This window comes from Mesoplodon densirostris, chromosome 2 (genome assembly GCF_025265405.1).
Source record: "Mesoplodon densirostris isolate mMesDen1 chromosome 2, mMesDen1 primary haplotype, whole genome shotgun sequence".
NCBI classification, from domain to species: Eukaryota; Metazoa; Chordata; class Mammalia; order Artiodactyla; family Ziphiidae; genus Mesoplodon; species Mesoplodon densirostris.
Genome location: NC_082662.1, coordinates 54,266,255 through 54,288,280, shown reverse-complemented (window position 1 = coordinate 54,288,280; position 22,026 = coordinate 54,266,255). Strand labels below are relative to the sequence as shown.

Genomic DNA, 22,026 nt, shown 5'->3' with positions numbered 1-22,026 from the left:
ACCTCATCTGACATTTGCAGCACTTTCTAGACCAAAGTCTGATTATGTTTGTGTGACAAGAGGAGAGATATTAGGTAGGACCATACTGTCATGCTCTGCTTTGTCTTGCTGAAGTCAAATGAAGCTAGAGACACCTGTGCTGTGGGTGGTGGGATTGCAGGTGATTTTTATTTGGTGAGTTTTTCCTTCAGTTTATCTGAGCTTTCTAATTTTTCCACAATAAACATGCATGTATTTGACACCATAAATAATAGTATGGGTAAATTAGAACAAAGAGCCCAAGAAAATTTTATTCTCCCCTGCCCTCCTCTTCAAGATACACTTATCCCGATTTCTGACATGATTCTGACTTTAAAGGATAGATGCATTTAAAAGAAAAAGGCAGATCTAACACATGATATCAAAGGTTTTTCATCCAAGCAGCACAGTTTGATGGGAGAAGCACAAACTTCGGAATCAGACCTGAGTTTGTCTCCTGTCTTTGCCACTTGTTTTGTTACTGTAACAGTTCTGAGCCCCTCTGTCTTCATATAAATGGGGATAATAATATCAGTTAATGTTGAGAGGTTAAGATGACATAGACAATAGTCACCATTTATTAAACATTTCAAAGGAATAGAATGATGGCATTAGGCATTGAGGAGTGCCATCTGGAATTTGCAAGGGGTTCCTCACACCATCTGGGATTTGCAAGGGGTTCCTCACACTGGGGTTGTAGTGTGGTTACACCTTCAGTAAAATTCCAGTGGACTCAAAAATCCCTTTTACAGAAGGAAGGTAGGATGTGTTCTTCAGACACTGTTTACCTACATTTTTCTTATCTCTGTTATCGTTATCTCTCACTACCTTGTGTAATAAGGGCCCAAAATGTCACTTTTCTCAAGAAAGTCTTATTGGTACCTGCAATGCTTTAAGACTCTCCTTACTAAGGGAAGGCTGCAATGTTGCAGATTTTGTTTTTGTTGCTCTTTAATCTGAAGTTTTCTGGAGATATTAATAAATTTAGAAATGTTGCTATGAAGCAGCTGTTCAGTCTACTTTCAGCCTAAATTAAGGTTAATTGCAAGGAATCGCTATGCATACAACAGAATGTTGCTTTTAACCTGTCAATGTTATCAGAATATGCCAAACATGTGGAGATTAAAACTTGAAAAATGATTAAGGCTAGAGCTATTTGGACTGCATATGCCAAAGAAAAATGTTGTTTTAGCAGAACACTTTAGAAATGTGTAGTGTTTGAACTTTTAATCATGTGAGCTAATTTTATATTTAAGAGGGTATGATTATGAAGGCTCATGGTCCCATCTTTGATTTTCAGATATACCTCAAAATTTGACAACTTACTTGAATGAATTATGAAATTCATTATTATAGCACAAGAAAGAATGGCATGTCTTTATATGATTTATGATTGGTCTGCATGAGACATGACAAATTGCTTTAAATAAGTGCAGCAAGTCTTTAAAAAGATGTTCAAAAATGAATTTATTGTTTATTAATTCTTAATTATTTATTGACCTACTGTGTACCCCTTCTGCTCTTGCCTTCCTACTATATATTCTTCACACAGCAGCCAAATGATAAAAGTAAATCAGAACATGTCACTTTTCTGCCAAATCTCCAGTGGCTTCCTGTCCTGCCTCAAATATGCCAAATTGGTTCCCACCTCAATATTTATTTATTTATTTTTAGATGTTGGGGGTAGGAGTTTATTAATTAATTTATTTATTTTTGCTGTGTTGGGTCTTCGTTTTTGTGCGAGGGCTTTCTCTAGTTTTGGCAAGCGGGGGCCACTCTTCATCGCGGTGCGTGGGCCTCACTATCGCGGCCTCTCTTGTTGCAGAGCCCAGGCTCCAGACGGGTAGGCTCAGTAGTTGTGGCTCACGGGCCTAGTTGCTCCGCGGCATGTGGGATCCTCCCAGACCAGGGCTCGAACCCGTGTCCCCTGCATTAGCAGGCAGATTCTCAACCACTGTGCCACCAGGGAAGCCCTCAAGATTTTTATACTGACTCTTCCCTTCGCCTGGAGTGCTCTTTCCCAGGTCTTTACGTGACTTGGTTCCTCACTCGTTCAGGTCTCTGCTCAAGTATTGTCCCTGACCATCCTTTCTAAAACACTACCCCAGCCCTCCACTGGTCACTCTCTGAATCCTGATCCTGCTTCATTCTCTTCACAGCATTTATTGCTACTGTAAATTACATATGTTTATGTATTCTCCCTTCCCTCCCCTACTCGAATGTAAGCTTGGTGAGGGCAGGGACTTTATTTCATCTATTACTGTATCCTCAGTGCTTAGAACAGTCCCTGGAACATAAAAGTTGCTTTAAAAATGTTTTTTGAGTGAATGGGAACACTAGATGGGTGAACAGGAGTATAAATTAACCTAAGATTAAATAACCGTCCGCTTTAGATCATTTACTTTAGGAGTTGTCATGCAAACATGCTTCTAACCCTAACTCTTGTCTCAGGAGGTGGGTGAGGAAATGAGTCTATGCTGATTTATTCATGTCCTCGATGGTCCCAGTGCTTAGAACAATGCCTGGCACCACAGAAGAATTTTATAAACATTGAATTCTTACCTTGGAATGGGTAATTACTGGAGGTAGTTCTCAAAAACAGACCAGCCAGGAGATTATTAGAAAGAATAGGAAGGAGGGGGCAGGGGTGGGCTACTCAATCACCTAATATGTGTCATATTATGATGTGTCATTATGTATCAATATTTTCCTGACCTGATTATCTGAGTTAACTCTCATAGTCACCCTGTTAGGAAGGTCAATTAGCTTCCCTTACAGTGATAAAGGTCTTTTATGCTATAGGTATAGATTGCCAGCCTCTAAGATGTTAACAAGACGCTTTAGCTAAATACTGTGCTCCTCTGCAGAACTGGGGCTAGTTTCTGATTGAACTTTTTCACTATCCACCCACCATCCAACTATACCAGTGGCTACATAGGGTAATGCTTTAAGCTCATGGACTTCAGGATCAGATAAATCTGCCACGTATTATGGACAAGCTCTTAGGATCTTAGTTTCCTTATTCTTAAAATGGAGATATTATCTTCCTCATATGATTGTTGTAGGGTATTTCATAGTGTGTGGTGCATAGTATGTATTTAATAAATGACAGATGATTGTTTTTAAGATTTTTATATTTCTTATCTCCTGTAGTACTTATAATACTTCTGTAAGGTTAGTACTCATTTTATGCATAATGAGACTGAGGGTTAGAGAGATTAAATGGCTTGACTATCCTTACACAGCTAGTAAACTTGAAACCATGTCTGTGATTCCTAAGCCGATTGCCTGTTCTAACCACTACACCTTCTACCTCCTTATTAATCCCATGTGAGTGGACAACTGACCATAGATCTATTTCTTTTATAACTGCCCCACTGGAGCTTTTTTTTTTAACCAAAAAAGAAGAAACAAAATTACAAGGGTCTAATGACTTCATTTTTAAAAGAATATTCTATTGAGGTATACATAGAATGCCCAAATCTTAAATATAAAACTTGATGAATTTTTACATGTGTATACACCCACTTATCCACCACCCAGTTGAAGATAAAGAATATTCCTAGCCCTCCGGAAGTTTCCCTTTTACTCCTTCCCAGTCAGTATCTACCCCTTACAGGTAACCACTCTTTTTTGATTCTGTCACCATAGATTAGTTTTGCCTGTTTTTGAACTTCATATGAATGGAGTCATATAGTATGCCCTTTTCTGTGATTGGTTTCTTTTACTCATCGTTATTATGGTGTAGTGTTACATTGTATGAATATGCCAAAAATTATTTATCCTACTGTTGTCAGTTTGTTTCCAGTTTGGGGCTATTATAAATAGAGCTGAGATGGACACTCTTACATTCTTACACATGTCTTTTGTTAGAGATATATTTAAAGCAATATGCCCTTACTTTTGTGTATATGTGCAGAAGTGGAATCTTTGGCTTACGGTGTAGGCACGTCTTTAACTTGAGTAGATGCTGTCTAACAGATTTCCAAAGTGGTTGTACCAGTTGACACTCACATCAGCAAAACATGAGAACTCCAGTTATTCCATATCCTCTCCGACACTTGATATTGTTGTTCTTTTTTACATTAACTGGCTTCTACTTTTAAAGAAGATGGAATGTAGCTATCAGTGTAGCTTAAAGAGGAAAACAAGACTAACTGGTCTGGAGAATAATTTCAGTGCAGCATAGAAGACCCCTCTTACCATGAGGTGGCCCATAAAATAGATAGATAGGTTCTCTCTCTTAAGCAGAGGCCAGAGGTCCATTTGTTGTGGTCCATTTAGGGAGGTTCCCTGGCATCAAGAAAGTTTGGTTTATAAGACTTCTGTGGGCCCATCCAAATGTAACACTATTTTGACTCTGAGCTTGGACTAGTAGAACCTTGAGCTGGAAGAAATGTGTAAGTCAGCCTTCTTCCTCATTTCATACAAGTTATTGATGCCTAGCCTTGTACTTCCATAATACCCTTCACTGATTATGAAAAGCATTCTTTTCCCTAAAGGAGAGTTTAGACAGAGTTTCCTCTGAGAGGTCAAAATGACCTGTTGGCCTAGCTGACTCCTAGATTGGCCTCCTATGGAAAGATTAGTTTGTGATTTCCAAAGTGAGTTATTTCATGTTCTGAGTAGTATATATGTGGTGTCATTTGATTTAATTGTTTGTTGTTTTGCTGTTGCTCAACTTAAATTCTTATGGACTTTTCCCCACACTGGAATTTTCCATAGAGCCTTTTAGGAATATCTGACAAGCATCCTTTTCAGATTTTCCCCATCTCTGTCCATTCACTTTAAATTTAGGAGTATTAGCCCCTGCTTGCATCTGCCGCCTGTAGTAAAACCTGCCATTTGCAGGTCCAACCTCACCCAAACCCTGGGTCAATACAAACCACACCTGGAAAGCAGAGTGGCCTCTCCCTAAGAAACAATGGAATCGGGAAATGTCCACTATTTACATTCCCAGGGAACACTGGTCCTTAGGAAGGATTTAGCCCCAGGAGGGTCTAATGACACATCAGCCTACAGCCTTCTTACTGAGCCTGTATTTCTGAAAGAATCATTCGTCTGCCTGTCTTTTCTGCCTAGAGACTTGGGGAAGGCAGAATACTAGCCCCCCCAAAGATGTCCATGTCCTGATCCCCAGAATCTTGCATGACAACAAAGACTTTGCATATGTGATTAAAGTAAGGGTCTTTATTTTTTTTATATTTGTTATTTGGTTGCACCATGTCTTAGTTGCGGTAGGTGGTCTCCTCAGTTGCGGCTTGTGGGCTACTTAGTTACAGCTCACTGGCTCCTTAGTTGCAGCACACGGACTCCTTAGTTGTGGCATGCATGTGGGATCTAGTTCCCTAACCAGGGATCAAACCCGGGCCCCCTGCATTGGGAGCATGTAGTCTTAATCACTGCGCCACCTGGGAAGTCCCTAAAGTAAGGATCTTTAGATGGGAAGATTATCTTGGATTATCTGAATGGGCTCAATACAATCACAAGAGTCCTTATAAGGGAAAGAGGGAGGCAGGAAGGCCAAAGATGAGATGACTGAAGCAGAGGTCAGAGAGGAGAGATATTTGAAGATTCTATGCCCCTGGCTTTGAAGATGGAGGAAGGGGCCATGAACCAAGGAATGCAGATGGACTCTAGAAACTGGAAAAAGAAGGAAAGGGATTCTACCCTGGGGCCTCCAGAGGAACATGACTCTGCTGATACCTTGGTTTTAGCCTGGTAAGACTGACTGCAGACTAATAACGTCCAGAACTGTAAGATTATAAGTGTGGGTTGCTTTAGGCCACTAAGTTTATGGTAATTTGTTACAGCAGCAATAGGAAACTAATAAGTTGTTATGTTCAAAGTGTCTTACTTACAGCCTGCATATTGTTGGATTGTACCTTTTTTCATTCTGCTAACCGTTGTCTTTTTTTTTTTTAATTTGTTTTTGGCCGTATTGGGTCTTCATTGCTGCACACAGGCTTTCTCTAGTTGTGGCGAACGGGGGCTACTCTTTGTTGCAGTACATGGGCTTCTCATTGTAGTGGCTTCTCTTGTTGCAGAGCATGGGCTCTAGGCACGTGGGCTTCAGTAGTTGTGGCACATGGGCTCAGTAGTTGTGGCTTGCAGGCTCTAGAGCACAGGCTCAGTAGTTGTGGTGCATGGGCTTAGTTGTTCCGCATGTGAGATCTTCTGGGACCAGAGATCGAACCCGTGTCCCCTGCATTGGCAGGCGGATTCTTAACCACTGCACCACCAGGGAAGTCCCTATCTTTGTCTTTTAATTGGAGTATTTAGACCATTTGCATTTAAATTAATTATTGATATCTTAGGGCTTACTTCTGCCATTTTATCATTTGTTTTCTGTTTTCTCCCTCTGTTTCTCATTTTGTCTTTTATGCCTCTGAGTATTACCTGAACTTTTTAAAAAATCAATTTTCCTGTATTTTCAATGTTTTTGAATACATCACCCTGCATAATTTTCTTTAGTGGTTACTATTGATGTTATAATATACATACACACACATACATGCACATATATACACGTGCATACACATATATACACACACATATCATATAACATGTACACACATAATACATGCATATACACGTGTATGTGTGGCACACATGCATGTATACATATACAGGCATACACACATAACTCACATACACATATATGTATGCTTATATACATATATACAATACATATACACATGTGTGTAAATGTATACACACATACATATACATACATATACATATAACATACACACATACATACATAATTTATCATGGTCTGTTGGTATCAACATTTTACCCCTTTAAGTAAAGTATTGAAAGCTTACTTCCATTTAGGTCCCTTTACTTTTCCCACTTCTAAAATGGTACAACAGCAATAAGAAACTAAGATAGGCCTCAAACCTCATTTCACAATGGCTACCTGTGTGAGCTTGGGAGTTAAACTGTTCAAATTCTACCTTCTGCACTTAATGTGCTTCTTGACCTTGAGCAAGATTCTTTACCCCTTTGAGCCTCAGTTTCCTCCTATAAATTGAGGATGAAGTAATAATACTAAACTACCCATTAACCTTTCTGCTTATATATTCTCAGGACTTATATGCAACATTCTCAAAATTGTTCCCATTTTCATTTTTTTTAAAATGTAATAGGCTTTATTTTTTAGAGCAGGTTCACAGCAAAATTGACCAGAAGGTATAGAGAGTTCCCATATACTCCCTGCCACCACACATGCATAGCCTCCCCCATTATCAACATCCCTCACCACAGTGGTATATTTGTTACAATTGATGAACCTACACTGACACATCATTATCACATAAAGTCCATAGTTTACATTAGAGTTCAGTCTTGGTGTTGTGCATTCTATGAGTTTAGACAAATGTATAATGGCATGTATTCACCATTATAGTATCACATAGAGTATTTTCACAGACCTAAAAATCCTCTGTGCTCCACTTATTCATCCCTCCCTCCCCTCTAACCCCTGTAAACCACTGATCTTTTTACTACCTCCATAGTTTTGCCTTTTCCAGAATGTTATACAATTGGAATCATACAGTATGTAGCCTTTTCATATTGGCTTCTTTCACTTAGTAATATGCATTTAAGGTTCCTCCATGTCTTTTCATTACTTTATAGCTTATTTCTTTTTTAGGGCTGAATAATATTCCATTGCCTGGATATACCACAATTTATTTAACCATTCACCTACTGAAGGATATCGTGGTTATTTCTAAGTTTTGGCAATTATGAATAAAGCTGCTATAAACATATGTTTGAAGGTTTTTGTGTGGACATGTTTTCAGCACCTTTAGGTAAACACCAAGGTGCATGATTGCTGGACTTTATGGTAAGAATATGTTTAGTTTTGCAAGAAGTTGTTCAACTGTCTTCCAAAGTGGATGTATCATTTAACATTTTCACCAGTAATGAATAAGAGTTCCTGTTGCTTCACATCCTCACCAGCATTTGGTGTTGTCGGTGTTTTAGATTGTAACTATTCTAATAGGTGTATAGTTGTATCTTATTGTTTTAATTTGCATTTCCTTGATGAGATATGATATGGAGTACCTTTTAGTATGGTTATTTGCCATATGTATATCTTATTTGGTGAAGTATCTGTTAAGGTCGTTGGCCCATTTTTTTAATGAGGTTTTATTTTTCTTACTGTTGAGTTTTAAGAGTTCATATTTTAGATAATAGTCCTATATCAGATATGACTTATACAAATATTTTCTCCTAGTGTGTGGCTTGTCTTCTCATTCTCTTGAAAGTGTCTTTTTTAAAATTTATTTATTTTTGGCTGCACTGGGTCTTCATTGCTGTGTGTGGGCTTTCTCTTGTTGCAGCGAGCAGGGGCTACTCTCCGTTGTGCTGCGCAGGCTTCTCATTGCAGTGGCTTCTCTTGTTGTGGAGCACGGGCTCTAGGCGCACAGGCTTCAGTAGTTGTGGCACATGGGCTCAGTAGTAGTGGCTCGCGGGCTCTAGAATGCAGGCTTAGTAGTTGTGGAGCATGGGCTTAGTTGCTCCATGGCATGTGGGATCTTCCTGGACCAGGGCTCGAACCTGTGTCCCCTGCATTGGCAGGCAGATTCTTAACTGCTGCGCCACCAGGGAAGTCCCTTGAAAGTGTCTTTTGCAGAGCAGAAATTTTTAATTTTAATGAAGTCCAGCTTATCATTATTTCCTTCATGGATCATGCATTTGGTGCTTTATCTAAAAAGTCATCACCAAACTCAAGGTCATCTAGATGTTCTCCTATGTTATCTTCTAGGAGTTTTATTTTGAATTTGACATTTAGCTCTGTGATCTATTTTATGTTAATTTTTGTGAAAGATGTAAGTTCTGTGTCAAGATTCACTTTTTTGCACATGGATGTCTAGTCTTTCCAGCACCATTTGTAGAAAATTCATCTTCATTAAAAAAAATTATTTCTCCTGTGTTCCTTATGACAGAAAATAGCAGCACATCCACCAGGAAAGAGACTCGGAAGTTACCTTCGATGCTCTCTCCTCCCTACATCTGATGGATCACCAAATTTTTAAATTCCACCTCATAAATACTCTGTAAACATTACTTCATCCTCACTGCAACTTTGGTATTTCAGAGCCCTCGACATCTAGGATCTTGTGATGAACTCCTGCCTGGCCTGCCTGGTTGAGTCCCACCTTCCTCTCAGTTTACCTTCTCATTCCCATCAGAATGATCTTTTTGAAAAGCAAATCTGATCATCTCTATCTGGCTTAAAACTCCCCAGAAACTCCCTATTTCATTTACCATAAAACCCAAATTCCTTTTCCTGGCTTCAAAGGTTTATCCTGATTGAGTCCCAGCCATCATCAATCCCCTCCCCTCTCCCTGCACAGTCAGGACTTGTGAGCTGACCCCTTGGAGGTCACAGGAATGTGCCCTGCTCTCCCTTACTCTGAGAAGTCTGCTTACTGCTATTCCTTGTTTGGAAACACTCTGATCGCACACTTCCAAGTATCTCTTACAAGTTCTTGAAGACATGGCTGAGGTCAGAAGTCCCATCAGGTCTCACTAAGCTAAAATGAAAGTATTCACAGGAATGTGTCCTACTGGTGGCTCTAGGGGAGAATCCATTTTCTTGGCTTTTCCAGCTTCTTTTTAAATTGGGTTAGATGCCCCTCTGTTGTCCTTCTGTAGTAACCTATGCTTCCCACTAGCATGGCACTGATGATTTATGATTGTGATGATCTGTTTTAAAAACAATACTTCTTAAGTTCATTGATTTGAGCCTTATTGTGACACATTACAAACTAATGAAGAAAAGTAATGTAACAGATATCTGTGTACTCAGCACTGAGATTAAATATACGTTAGTAATTTGCCACACGTTTCAGATTTCTCTCTTTTTTTTTTTTTTTTTTTTTGCGGTACGTGGGCCTCTCACTGTTGTGGCCTCTCCTGTTGCGGAGCACAGGCTCCGGGCACGCAGGCTCAGCGGCCATGGCTCATGGGTCCAGCTGCTCCACGGCACGCAGGATCCTCCCGGACCCGGGCACGAACCTGTGTCCCCTGCATCGGCAGGCGGACTCTCAACCACTGCGCCACCAGGGAAGCCTTCTTTCTTCTTTTATGAAATAAGAAGTTATGATATAACTAAAGCTCCACCCCTCCCAAACCCTTCCTAAAAGTAAATACTAACCTGAAGTTGGCGTGGAAAGGTCTTTTTACTCTTCTGTTTCCCTTGCTAAATATAAGGCCAGGCAGGGAAGATGTGTGTCGTTTTGCTGTGATCTCTCTGTTGTCCTTGCTTAGCACAAGGATTGTGAATAATGCTCTAATGCTCGTTCAACAGCTGCCTGGATAAAACTAGCCTCAGCTTTATTGCCCTCAACTTGCCACCTTCCGAAGCAGCTCTTTCCATTTTTCAAGACAGCTCTGCCTGTCATTCTCACTTCAATGGAAATTTGCTCCTTCTCAGAGAAGGGCTGAGATTACTGGGGGCAGAAAGAAACAAAGGACAGAGCATGAATTTTGGAATGAAACTTACTGGGTACTTGCCTCTCAGCAATGACTTAATCTCTCTGGATGTTTAATTTCCTCTTCTGTAAAAATGAGGTTAATAATACTCATTTAGCAGAGGTTTTGTGAGGATTAAATACAATAACAAATGTGAATGTTCCCTTTAGGGTGGAATAGGTGTTCAATAAGTGGTACCATTCCCATAAAATTAATTAAGTATTTTATCTTCTTGTTTTTCTTTATCAGATTTGCCCCCTTGAGGGCTTTCCATTTTCTTTCCCCATATCCGCGCTCACATGCGTCACTGTTCCTTCTTTCATTCTGTTTCCCCAGACTGGAAGGAAACTCCACCACGTACTGCCTGACATGGTCCAGGTGCCCTTCAAGGTACAGCTGTATCCAATCCTGAATGTTCCAGCTTTCTTTTCCTCTTTACTTTCTTAAATGTAGGTCATAAATCCTTTAGCATCTGTGATATACTCTCTCTAACATGGCATCTGTGTTGGAATCGTCCTTCCCGTTCTATCTATAAGTTACTTGAAGGTTGGGACTATGTCTTATGGTTCTCTATCATTTCCCACACTTTTCAGCATGAGCATGCAAGATGGTATTGTGCTTGGAGGGACAGTAGTCTTTTTTTTTTGCGGAACGCGGGTATCTCACTGTTGTGGCCCCTCCCGTTGCGGAGCACAGGCTCCAGACGCGCAGGCTCAGCGGCCATGGCTCACAGGCCCAGCCGCTCCGCGGCATGTGGGATCTTCCCGGACCGGGGCACGAACCCGTGTCCCCTGCATCGGCAGGCGGACTCTCAACCACTGCGCCACCAGGGAAGCCCGGACAGTGGTCTTGAAGGAGGATCTTATTTCCCTGTCCAGGGATTGAACCTAGCCACCAGTCCACCAGGGGCTAGAGGCTAGAAGCAAAGTTCCCTGATTCTAACACCGTTTGAAAGCAAGAATGTTTGAAGGAGGCAAAAACTGCAAAAACAGGTACAAAGTGTATTATTAGAGACACAGCACACAGAGAAACAGTTTATTTATTTAAGTCAGAAGGAGGGCAGAAATACACACCCGGAGAGGAGTGGGGACATCCTGAATGAGGAGCGCGGTAAGGAGGTGATTTAAATCACTTACATAAGACAGTCCTTCCAGGTCTTTGTTTACATTTGGCCAATTATCTTGTTTCTTTTTTCACACCTGACTGGTCCTAGGACCCTCCCCTAGATGCGTGCGCAACTTTTTTTTTTTTTTGCAGTACGCGAGCCTCTCAATGTTGTAGCCTCTCCCGTTGCGGGGCACAGGCTCCGGACGCGCAGGCTCAGCGGCCATGGCTCACAGGCCCAGCCGCTCCGCACATGTGGGATCTTCCCGGACGGGGGCACGAACCCATGACCCCTGCATTGGCAGGTGGACTCTCAACCACTGCGCCACAAGGGAAGCCCCGTGTGCAACTTTTTGCTAAGTTGGATCCCACCGCAGAGGATCCTGTGGGTGCATGTCCACACTTATTAATGGGGTGGGGGGCTCCCTCCTTTTTTGACCCCCAAGGAGACTTCCTGCACACGTGCAGACAGGGAAGTCCTCCTTGACCTTAGGAGTGAGCACCTTATCTCTTTACTTCAGCAGAGCTCAGCTTCTGCCACTAGCTTTGTCTTTGGAGTGCCTGGGTGCGAACAAAGCTTCAATTTTACTCCATTTGACAAACACCAGCTGTCCAGCCCAGGGGCCCATCTATCTCCTACCTCAGTATGACGTGGACTCAGATTGCCTGAGTTCAACTCCTTGTTCTGCCACTTGCTAACTATGTGATCTTGATCAAGTAACTTCACTTTTTTAGGCCTCCTTTTCCTTAGCTGTAAATTGAGTGGAATATAATACCTATCTTATGATATAGTTCTGAGAATTAATAAGATATGTCTAGAAAGTATCTTGTACTGTGGTTCTCCCTAAGTGCGCAATAAATGCCGGCTGTCATTATGATTATTGTCCATTAAATAGTACAATGTTATATGTCAATTATATCTCAATTTAAAAAAAGACTTCTGTGGTTTATTAATGTTAATGCTAATACATTAGTTTCCTATTGCCACTGTAACAAAGCATCACGAACTTCTGGCTTAAAACAATGCACAGGGCTTCCCTGGTGGCTCAGTGGTTGAGAGTCTGCCTGCCGATGCAGGGGACACGGGTTCGTGCCCCCGTCCGGGAAGATCCCACATGCCGCGGAGCGGCTGGGCCTGTGAGCCATGGCCGCTGAGCCTGCGCGTCCGGAGCCTGTACTCCACAACAGGAGAGGCCACAACAGTGAGAGGCCCGCGTACCGCAAAAAAACCCAAAAAAACCCAAAAAAAAGAACAATGCACATTTACTATCTTATAGTTCTGGAGGTCAGAAGTCCAAACTGGGTCTCACTGGGCTAAAATGAAAGTACCTGCATGACTGTGTCCTTCTGGAGGATCTAGGGGAGACTCTGTCTCCTTGCCTTTTCCAGCTTCAAGAGTTTGTTCACATTCCTTGGCTCATGGCCCTCCATCACTCTGACCTCTGCTTTTGCCGTCCCATCACCTTCTCTGACGCTGACTTTCCCTTCTCCCTCTTTCCCTTATGAGAACCCTTGTGAGTACCCTGGGCCCCACCCATATAATCCAGGATAATCTCCCCATCCCAAATTTTTAACTTTAAAAAAATTTATTTATTTATTTGGCTGTGCTGGGTCTTAGTTGCGACAAGGGGGATCTTCCTTGTGGCATGCGGGAGCTTAGTTGCAGCCTGCGGGATCTTTAGTTGCAGCATGCAGGCTCTTAGTTGAGGCGTGTGGGATCCAGTTCCCTGACCAGGGATCGAACCTGAGCCCTCCTGCACTGGGAGTGCGAAGTCTTAACCACTGGACCACCAGGGAAGTCCCACAAGATTCTTAACTTAATCATACCTGCAAAGTCCCTTCTGCTGTAAGATAATAAAAAGGTTCTGGGAATTACGATGGAGACATCTTTGGGGGGCATTTATTTTGCTTGCCACACCAATATAGTAAAACTCATTCATTCATTCAGCATATATGTACTCATCACATACCCTATGCCAGGCCTTGTTTCAGTCCCTGGGGTTGCAAACAAATAAAAACAATATCTATTCTTCACATGGCTTTTAGTCTAGGGAAACCTTGAAGGCAGTGGATCTATCTTATGATGGTACTTCCCAAAATGTGGAGGGGAAATGAGAATGTCTCACATTTAACAGTTACACAAAACTTAGTGCCACTTTGATTGATGGAGAAGCAGAAAATGGATATAGCATGTTACTTGTTAGGTTATGCATACCCTAGGCTTGGGTGTGTGAATCCATGTCAATTAAGTTGAGGTAGTCTTGAAATTGCTCTCCTAATGAGAAACCAATGGGAATCAGACACACAATTTTCAAGTGAGAAAAAGAATGTGGAAGGACAATATTGCATTTTGTTTTCTGCTTAGCACCAAGGCTTTATGTGTACATTGCAAAGATTAGGGATAAAAATTTGCTTTGGACATTGTCTATCCAATAGAGTAAGCTTATTTCATTTACCTTCTCACCCATTGGAATAAACACACTGCTTATTTTGTTTTTGTTTCTTTCACATCTATGCTTTCGATTATTGATTGCCAGGATGACCAGGGACATCATCACATCCTATACACAGAAACAGAAAATGGAATAGGAAGAATGAGCACAGGGATGGGAAGTACCTGCCAGAATTCTTAGAGATATGGGCCTTGGTTGCAGCCTGGAACCAAGGCAGAGCCAGGAAAAGAGAAAAAACCAAAAATAATATTGCCAAGGGTCAAGTCAATCATGTCCTTATTTTGATTCCCTTATCAGAAATGTACAAGAAATATTCCTCTCTAGACCCTATATTTCCTGTCTAATAATTCTCCCTGACTCCTTTGAACCCAAGCTTTCTCTCCAGACTTCTTTTCTCTTACGTAGTCTTCCTCCTATATGGCTACTAAGAAGTGAACTAATTATACCAGGAGGACAGAAGCTAGAAGGGTTTTCCTTCTTTCCAAGTACTTAACAGCATGTTACATGTTTTTGTTGGTTGCGGCCTGGGCTTGTTTGTATTTTGTCTTCTTTAGCTCTGAAAGTACCATAAATGGTAGGAGTGGCCTTCTTAAAATGCAGGAAGTTCACTCTAGCTGCCCTTTTATTTATTCATTATTTTAAAAGGTGAGATATGTGTGAGTTGCTTTGATTTGTAGAGATCATACAGCTCATTTTGTGAAGGTTGCACTGACATTCTCTCATTCAACAAATATTTATTGGGTACCTTTTACCTGTGTGAAAGACAGGTGCAGTGGGGCAGGAGGTAGGAAAGGGAATTCACATTTACTGAGCTGAGTATGTGCATGCGCTGCAACCTTCTATGTTTATTTAATTTGCCTAAAAAGTATAAGTCATTATACTCAAATGTTTCAGTATGGCAGATAGGTTTCTTCTTCTAGGCCAACTCCAGTTGTCCATCTATAGCACTGCATAGAGAAGGTTTGTGAGGCTAAGCTCAAGCATGATGAGAAAGCATAGTAAGATCAATTAATAATGTCTGCTGCAAGTGTGAGAGAGGAGAATGGTGACACATATGCCATGTAAACTTTCATTTACTCATTAAACTCTTACTGAATACCAGCCATGTTCTGAGCACCATGAAGGCATATGTGGATGTAAATGCAATACAAAGCAATGTGTGAGTAATGCCAATGGAGGACCACAAACACACTGAACCAGAGAAATGTAGAGGAAATGCTCTGGATGGTCAAGAAGTCATCAAGGAGCAGCTGTTACATGAACTGAGCCTTGTGTTTCAGTCAGGGTTTCATCAGAGAAGCAGAACCACTATGAGTGTTATGGAATAAGGGATTTATTATAGCAGTTAGACATTACCTAATTGTGGGAGGATCTGGGGAAGTAAAATCCAGAAAGTGGAGCTGGAGGATCAGAGATAAAGTCACTAACTAATCTTCCTGAAACACTGGCACTGGTAGATAAGTAAGAATTGCAAGGGAAATCTGGGAAGCCAGGATCCATCTAGCTGCTGAGATGGGACCACCAAGGGGAACTGAAGGAGAAGCGCATGGAGGTGGTTGACTCTGCATCTGGTGGTGGGCTGGTGGTCATCAGGGCCAGCAGCTGGGAAGAAGAGCTGGTCATGGAGCAGGGGAAGTAAGACAAATTTGAACCTGCTAGCACCACTGTTTCTGTCTCTTGCCACATCTAATCAAGACTTTAATCTTCTAGAACTCTTGCAAATTCCTCTTTTGGTCAACTCTAACCTGGAAACATACAGGAAAAAAGATCCTGGGAAATGTTATTCTAGCTTAGCCAAGTTTACACAGTTCAAAATATCACACCTCAGAAAGTGGGACAAATCTGCATAAGAGAAGGAGTGAACATTGCTTGTGGGGAAGGTTTGTGAGCAAAGTTTGGGAGGTAGGAATGAGGAAGTTAGTGTTTAGGAAATCACTAGTAGATCAGCCTGGATATAGTGAAGGGCTCATGCTGGAAGATAGTGGAAGATGAGGCTAGAAAGAAACATTGGAATCATTAATTAACAAACTCATTAATTTATTCAACCATTATTTATTGAGCACATATTATCTACCAGGCACTGTACTAGGTGCTAAGACTACAGTGATGAATGAAAGAGTCAGATTTTGGAAGGTTTTGAATGTTAGACTAAAATGCTTGTTCAGTTTTTGACCCATCTCTTGAGAAATAGTAGACTCTTCCAATTGGAACAACTGGTCAGTTGAATTTCTGCCCTTAATTCAACTCAACCAACACTTTAAGCGCCTTCTCTGGGCAAGCTCCTCGCAGGCACAGTATCATTGTCCTCTCAAACTGTGAAATGTGCCTGCACCTGATGATATTGATCAGAGTAGAAGTGTGAGTCACTTCTTTCCCTGGTAATTTTCTAGAATCATTTGTGCTCACATTTTACTTTATGATGTCCTCATTCCACAGCAAAAATACTTTATTAGGCACTTAAGTAAGACAAAAACATGCAGATTAAATTGCCTAAAACCACTACATTTTTTGTTAAAATAAATATTATTTCAGAATTCTGTAAAGATGTTGATGCATAATTCACATTAGCTTATCTTGAGTAATCCGTGGGCTGTGTGATAGTAAAGTGTAGCACAGCTTAGCGTTGTACCTTTTGCTTGGCATACAGGATCTCATTTCACCCTCACAGAAGCCCTGAAAGTTGGGTGCTTCTATTAGCTCAATTTTGCAGAAAAGAAAAGCAAGACTTAATGAGATTAAGTACCCTTCCCAGGATAATATAACTAGTAAGGGGCTGAGTTAAGCATCCCCTCCTCTTAACCACTCCACAGTCAGCAAAGGAGCCACCAACTACTCTAGAGTTTGGCAACCGTTGACTTAAAGACTCCTCCAGGTGACTCAGGAGGACCATTTTACAGGCAGGAAAGACGGCTAAGAAATATTTCTCATAGTCTTAACAGATACAAGTTGCAGATAAAACATCTATGGAAGGAAATCTGCAAAGAGCAAAGGAGACCTTTGAAGCCTCAGGGCTACCCTCCAATCGCAAGCTGGCATGTGAGCATTTCCTCTAGATTCCAAGATGTAGCCACCTGCAGGTCAAACTCCTCCTTGTGATAGTTGGATAGGTTTGAGCATTGTGTGATGGGTGCTTTATTTCTTTACAACTAGACCCTATAGTTATTCCTGGATAATGTGGATATGCTGCCATTTCTGCTAAACAGACAATGTAATGAGGATCTCATTGCATGGCGTGTGTGCCCATGTATGAGAAAGAGCTCTGAATCTTTACAGAGTAAGAACAGAACTGAAACCAAGGACAATGTCTGACCCTTGAAGGGTTTGCCATGGAGTCGGTAGCATTTCCTTCCTTTCATTTCTATTTTACCGCTTTCTGCTGCCCTGGATCCTTACTGAAGATTTCTGTCAGCTTGATAGACTCTCTGTATTTCTTGATACAAAGCCCATTCTCCTCCCTCTGCTGCATCTAGTAATAGAATCCCACATTACTTTGTAGGTCACCAAGCAGCATTGCATTTAACACTCAGAACAGCTTACTGAGGTTGACAAGGTTAGTAATCCTCTTTCTGTAGTACGGAACAGGAAACTGAGGCCAAGAGAGACGAAAAGACTTGCCCAGCTAGTTAATGGCAGAATTAAGCCTAGTCCCTGCTTTTTCTGCTCTGCCATGTAAATAACATAAGTCTTGGGAAGGAGAGCACCATAGTTATGAGTCAGATATTTTGTTTTTTAATCAAATTTTCACATGCTGACATCCTGTTTTCTTTTGGATCCATTTAAAATTAATTTTTGGATGGGGACATGAGGTTCTGTTGTGATGGAGAGGGGGTGGACAGGAATCCAAAGTACATAGCCCTATGACTAGTGGGCAGCCTTGTTTACAGCACAGACTCTCCAAACCAAATGTGACAAATGGGCAGAATCTCATAAGTATTCCAGCTCTTCACTTCCCTAGTTTGATTATATTGTACCGGATGGCATTTGGAACTCGGTTCAGGGTGCATATAGCTGAATTATGCAATTTGCTGATACTCAATTAACTGGAGTAGCAACACATTCAGTCTAATGGGGGCCAGACAGAGACTGCATAATTCTTGGGAGCACAAGCTGATTATGCAGTTAAGTGATATGCACTTAAGAGAAGTGCACCACATCTCTCTGATCCCATTTCTTCCAGTAGATTCTTCATGGCACTTTCCTCCAGCCTTTCTGCTTTTATGGTCAAATGTATTCTAACCTGTATCCACTTGAAATGAGACCCTTACAGTTCATACGGAGATTTGGGATTCATTTCTTTTAAAAGTCAACCTTTAAAAATCTTAACTCTTGGATGCAAAAATGGATAAGTATATGAGAAAGGAAAGGGGAGAATCTGAGGCTCAGTATGTCTGGGTGTTAAAGATAGGGAACGAAGCTTGAATTGTACAATTTAGGATGCTTCGTTTTTAGTTTCTTTCCCTTTTTTTTTTTTTCTTGGTTAGGAAGTTGTATTTCAAATGCAAACGTGAGATGCATGAAAAGATTTCTTTTTAAAAGCAAAGGTCTTTGCAATCAGTTTTTTTTTTAACTTGAAAATGGATATTATAGAAAGGGGACCCTTTTACGAGAAGCTCCAATTAAATGACAGTTCATTGCATATAGCCAGTTTTAAGTTACTCTGATGATGATGGATTGTTAATTTAATTTGGCAGGTTTTACTGGTTTACTGTGTGCTCGCTGTATGCCCTGGATTGACCTAACTCCTTTGGGGGACCCTCAGAAGTATAAAATATGGCTGGCTGTCCTCAGCCTCCTGGGAGGTCATGACTCATGCATACAAAGTAATTGAGAAACAATAAAATGATTAGGTGTCCAAAATGGCTGGTAAAAAGAGTAAAAGATAAAAGAAATCAGAAAAGGGAGAAAGTGAACTGAGCTGAGGTTTTTCATCACTAGAGGGAGACAGAGAGAGAAGCAAGGGTTAGCGCTTCACATGTATTAGACCAACCAAAACAACTCTGTAAAGGTATACTATTCCCAGTTTGCAGATGAAGAAACTGAGGCTCCGGGAGGCTGAGAAACTTGTCCATGATCAACAGGTAGTAGGAAACAGGGTGAGAATTTGGAATCAGTTCTGTCTCCACACTTCCTCCTTGGAGGTATTCAAGCAGAAGGCCGTGGCAGACAGGCTGTGGAGGATTCAGACATCAGCTGGGAGAATTAACTGCATGACCAACACTCTCTCTCCCAACCCTGGGGTCCTCTGGTCCGGGAGGATTTCAATAAGTAGGTAGGTGTTGTGGTCTCAGTTTTGAGGGAACTCCTTCTTATTCCTATAGCAGAAGAGATGCCAGCCTTATAGATACAGCTTTTTCTGAGTTAAATAAATTTCTGCAAGTTCAGCAAAACCAGATGTGGTGATTGAACAAAGAATAGAGTAATTCAGTACTGTGAGACTGTTGTTATAGGCAAGGAAGAGAGGATGATGAAGATTAATTATCAAATTATCAGCAAATCCCCTTTTCCTAAAGGTGAAAGTGCTCATGGCCCAGGAATGGGGAGCCAGGTGTGACTGGGCCCAGCTGGGATCAAATTTGTTCCTGTCCTTTAGGTTTATATCAACAGCACTTTGGGGCTTTCTGCCAGTCAATAATTTACTCTTCACCTGTATTAGCTTCCTCTTGCTGTGTAACAAATTGTCATAAGCTTAGTGGCTTGAAACACCACCATTTGTTATCTCACAGTTTCTGTGGGTTTGGAGTACACGCATGGGTTAGTAGATTCCCTTGCTCAGGATCTCACAAGACTGCAATCAAGATGGCGTCAGGGCTTCATTTTCATCTGGAGGCTGGACCAGGGAAGAATCTACTTCCAAGCTCATTCAGGTTGTTGACAGAATTCGGTTCCTTGCAGCTGTAGGACTCATGGTGGCTTCTTTCTTCAGTGTCAGCTTGCTTTTGGAAAGTACTTTGTAGTTTGCAAATGCTTTTCCATTCTAAAATTAACCACAAATATGCTCTTCTCAGCTAAGGGCTTTATCATTCAAACAGTTGCCCAAACCAAAATCCTGAAGGACACCCTTGATTTCTCAAATCATCAGCAAGTCCTATGACCTATACCTCCAAAATAAATCCTGAATCCAATAACTAGTTTCCATTTCACTGTTATCATCATTGTCTAAGCCACTGGCATCTCTCACCAAGCCTACTGCAAAGCCCTTCTCACTGCCTTTCCTGCTTCCCCTCTAGACCTCCCCAAATCCATTCTCCACTAAGCAGCCAGGATGGTCTATTAAAGGTGAAAATAAGGTCATGTCACTTCCTTACTCAAAATCTTCCCATGACTTCTCACTGTTATTGAAATAAAATCCAAATTCCTATCCTTCCATGATCCGGCCCCTGCTAACTTCTGATTTTATTTCCTACCACTCTTCCTCCTGGTCATGAACTTTTGGCCACACTGACTTCCCCAAGTGAACTCACTGTGCCTGGACCTGCATATGACTGCCTGCTTTTCATTATTCAGGTCTCAGTTCCATGTCATCACTTTACAAAGAACATCCCTGACCACCTTTTGCAAAATAACAACCACCCCTCAGTCTAAAATCATCCTTCATCTCATTACTCGATTTCCTTTTTCTCATAGCACTTATTACTATACAAAAGATCTTCTCCCTTCCTCCTTCCCTCCCACCGTCCCTCCCTCCCTTCCTTCCTTCCTTCTTTCCTTCCTTCCTACCTTCCCACCCTCCCTCCCTCTCCTTCCCTCTACCTTTCTCTCTCCTTACTTACATATCTGTTTTTATACATAATTATTACTTTCTCTTCCTTCTAAAATATAAGCTTCATGAGAGACTTTCAGCACTATGCCTGGCACATAATAGATGTTCAGTAAAATTTTTTAGAATAAATGAACCTTGTAATGAGAGCAAGAAAGGGATTATTTTTAGAATAAATGAACCTTGTAATGAGAGCAAGAAAGGGGTTATTAATTCCCATTTTAATGAAAAATATTAGGTCACTTGCCCAAAGTGAAAGTATTGTCCAGTGTTTACCCATGAGCTCTCCAAAGGTCAGGACCATGTTTTATACATTTTTGTATAAATGTATACACAGTCTCTGGCATATAGTCCCTGGGAATAAGACAGAGTAGTGGTTAGTGAGTTTGAGTCCTGACTCTGCCATTTACTGTGTGACCCTGGGCAGGATATTTAACCTCTTTGAGGCATGATTTCCTCATGTGTGAAATAGAAATAAAAATAGTACATACTTCATAGGATTATGAAGATCAACTCAATTAATACAGACAAAACTGTTAGCTCGGTGTTTGACACATATTGAGGGCTACACACTTTCTGCATTTCTTCTTTTACTTTGGCTCCTTTCTCTCTTTGTAAGCATTGAATTAATTTTGAGCTAAATCATTAAACTTTCTACACTTTTCAAACTGTTTCAAATGAGTCATCTTACTTGTTTTCAGTTTCTCTAATCCCAAGCACAGCTTTTTCTTGACTTCAGACACAAATGTGAGAGGCATTTGCTCCATGCAAAATAGCAATGTCGACCCAACTGAAAAGGTGCTCCCCCTCCTGGCTTTCTGTGAGCTTCATGGTTGAGAGGTGGAGCCCAGATGAAGAGGGAAGGAACTGCCAAGGCTGGATAAGGTTTTGCCTTCAGTTGTGAGCAGAAATGTTTCAGGCCTTAGGCGGTTTCCAGGGAGTCCAGCTTCGTGCTGGATCTTCAGACTCCTTCTTATTCTGTCAAAATGGAGATAATGCTCCTTTCCCTCCTCTCCTTTTATCCTCTTTCCTCTTTCTTTTCTCTTTTCTCTCTTTACCCAGTCACTGCCATCTTCCCTCTTCTGCTTCCCCCAGCTAGGTCAACACAATACCTCAAACCAAAATCTGTCTGCCTTTGAGTCTATTTACCAAGCCTCCTGCCAGAGGTGCAGCAACGAGAAGCAGGGTTGCAGAGCATCAGATGGG

At 41.3% G+C, this 22,026-nt stretch overlaps 1 protein-coding gene across 2 annotated transcripts in view; it reads left to right on the top strand.

Moving 5' to 3' along the window:
• Nucleotides 1–22,026, top strand: part of TM2D1 (TM2 domain containing 1) — a 141,703-nt gene that overhangs the window by 57,596 nt on the left and 62,081 nt on the right. Inside the window, exon 6 of one of the 2 annotated variants that reach the window (XM_060084188.1) lies at nucleotides 10,843–10,896. The exons of the other annotated variant lie outside the window; for it this stretch is intronic. Coding sequence (XP_059940171.1) covers nucleotides 10,843–10,896 — 54 coding nt within the window. The remainder of the gene's footprint in view (nucleotides 1–10,842; nucleotides 10,897–22,026) is intronic. 2 annotated transcript variants of the gene reach the window in all.